Below are 1631 nucleotides of genomic sequence, written 5' to 3'. Positions count from 1 at the left end.
ATGGATGCCTATTTAAAGATCGTCGACGATGATTCTTCGGACGATGAAATGTTATTAAGTGTTATGCGTTCGTGTGCCGAAGAGCTAGACCGAGAAGCTGATGAGGGCCCAAGTCAGCGACCTCGACGACCCCGAATCTATATCCCTAGGGATCGCGAAGGTGCGGCTGTACGTCTACACAGAGACTATTTTGCTGTACAACCTACGTTTCCCGATCACAAATTTAGAAGACGTTATCGGATGAGTCTGCAATTATTCGAGCGTATCATAGCAGGTATACGCGATTGCACTATTAATCCTTTACTCGCACACTTTGCATATTTTAGGCACTCATACGACGCCGTTGGTCGTCAAAGTTTTAATATATGTATCAAAAGTGCACATCTGCATTACGCCAGTTGGCGTACGGTACGGGGGGTGATATGTGGGACGAATATTTGCATATGAGTGAGCTAACCTCATTAAACTGTTTAGACAACTTTTGTTTGTGTGTTACTGATTTGTACCAACAAGAATATCTACGTAAACTAACTGCACATGATATTCAACGAATATACAAAAGGCACGAAAGAAGGCATGGTTTTAGGGGGATGCTTGGGAGCATCGATTGTATGCACTGGGAATGGAAGAATTGTCTCGTTGCATGGCAAGGTCAATACACAAATGGGCATAAAAAAAACCATCTCTTATTCTCGAAGCTGTAGCTTCGTATGATATGTGGATATGCCACGCATATTTTGGTATTGCAGGTTCCAACAATGACATCAATGTGTTAAACCGTTCCCCGTTGTTTGATTCTCTTAAGAACGGTTCCACTCCACCTTCACCATTTACAGTAAATGGTAATGACTACACACATGGTTATTATCTCGCTGACGGTATTTATCCGGATTGGGCTACACTTATCAAAGCATACCAATCCCCAACCGACGAGCCATCAACAAAGTTTACACGTTTTCAAGAAAGTGCACGAAAAGATGTCGAACGAACATTTGGTGTCCTTCAAGGAAGATTCAATATATTGCGTGTGCCTGGACGAGCTTGGAGAGCAAAAAAAATGCACCGCATATAATATTGTTGTGTTCTATTGCACAATATGATCCAAGAGGATAATGGTTTTGCTATAACGTCACTCGACGAAGAGTATCTAAATGAGCCAGAAAGCCGACCCGTTTGTAGCGACCCGACAAAATTGTCATTGACGGCGCCGACTACTTAGGTCCTGTTACGTGGTCATAAGTCTTTAAAATAACGTTTGACCAAAATATGTCGCCTTCATTTCAAAAGTAAAGATTGTTTCCAAGTTTACAAGAATTGTTCAACCAGAAGTTACGTTACAAAGTTATGAGTACAAATGAAACCTATGCGACACAGTTTTAAATAAAGTCAAAAGACGCTCCATGTATGCACATATACTCGACATCCAATGCAAGTATCAAAATAATGAGCGGAAACATGTATCACATATCGTTCAAGACCTGAGAAAAACATAGAAATCTGTCAACGAAAACGTTGGTGAAATCATAGGTTTAAGTAAGTAAGTGAGTAAATAAGTAAATTGAACCACAAGATTTGCAACATCGAAATAATAGTTAACCATTCCAAAATTTGTTTCACGAGCACCCAATTAT

General features: G+C 40.3%; 1 protein-coding gene across 1 annotated transcript; it reads left to right on the top strand.

The window, feature by feature from the left end:
- On the top strand, positions 1 to 1072 carry LOC139901355 (uncharacterized). Its single transcript, XM_071884080.1, has 3 exons — positions 1 to 274; positions 475 to 651; positions 750 to 1072. The coding sequence occupies exons 1-3, from the start codon at positions 1 to 3 to the stop codon at positions 1070 to 1072; spliced, it is 774 nt and encodes a 257-aa protein (XP_071740181.1).
- Positions 1073 to 1631: the final 559 nt, after the last annotated feature.

The sequence above is a fragment of the Rutidosis leptorrhynchoides genome, chromosome 3, assembly GCF_046630445.1.
Source record: "Rutidosis leptorrhynchoides isolate AG116_Rl617_1_P2 chromosome 3, CSIRO_AGI_Rlap_v1, whole genome shotgun sequence".
In the NCBI taxonomy this organism is placed as follows: domain Eukaryota; kingdom Viridiplantae; phylum Streptophyta; class Magnoliopsida; order Asterales; family Asteraceae; genus Rutidosis; species Rutidosis leptorrhynchoides.
Note: the sequence above shows the minus strand (reverse complement) of the source record. Positions and strands in the feature narration are given on the sequence as shown.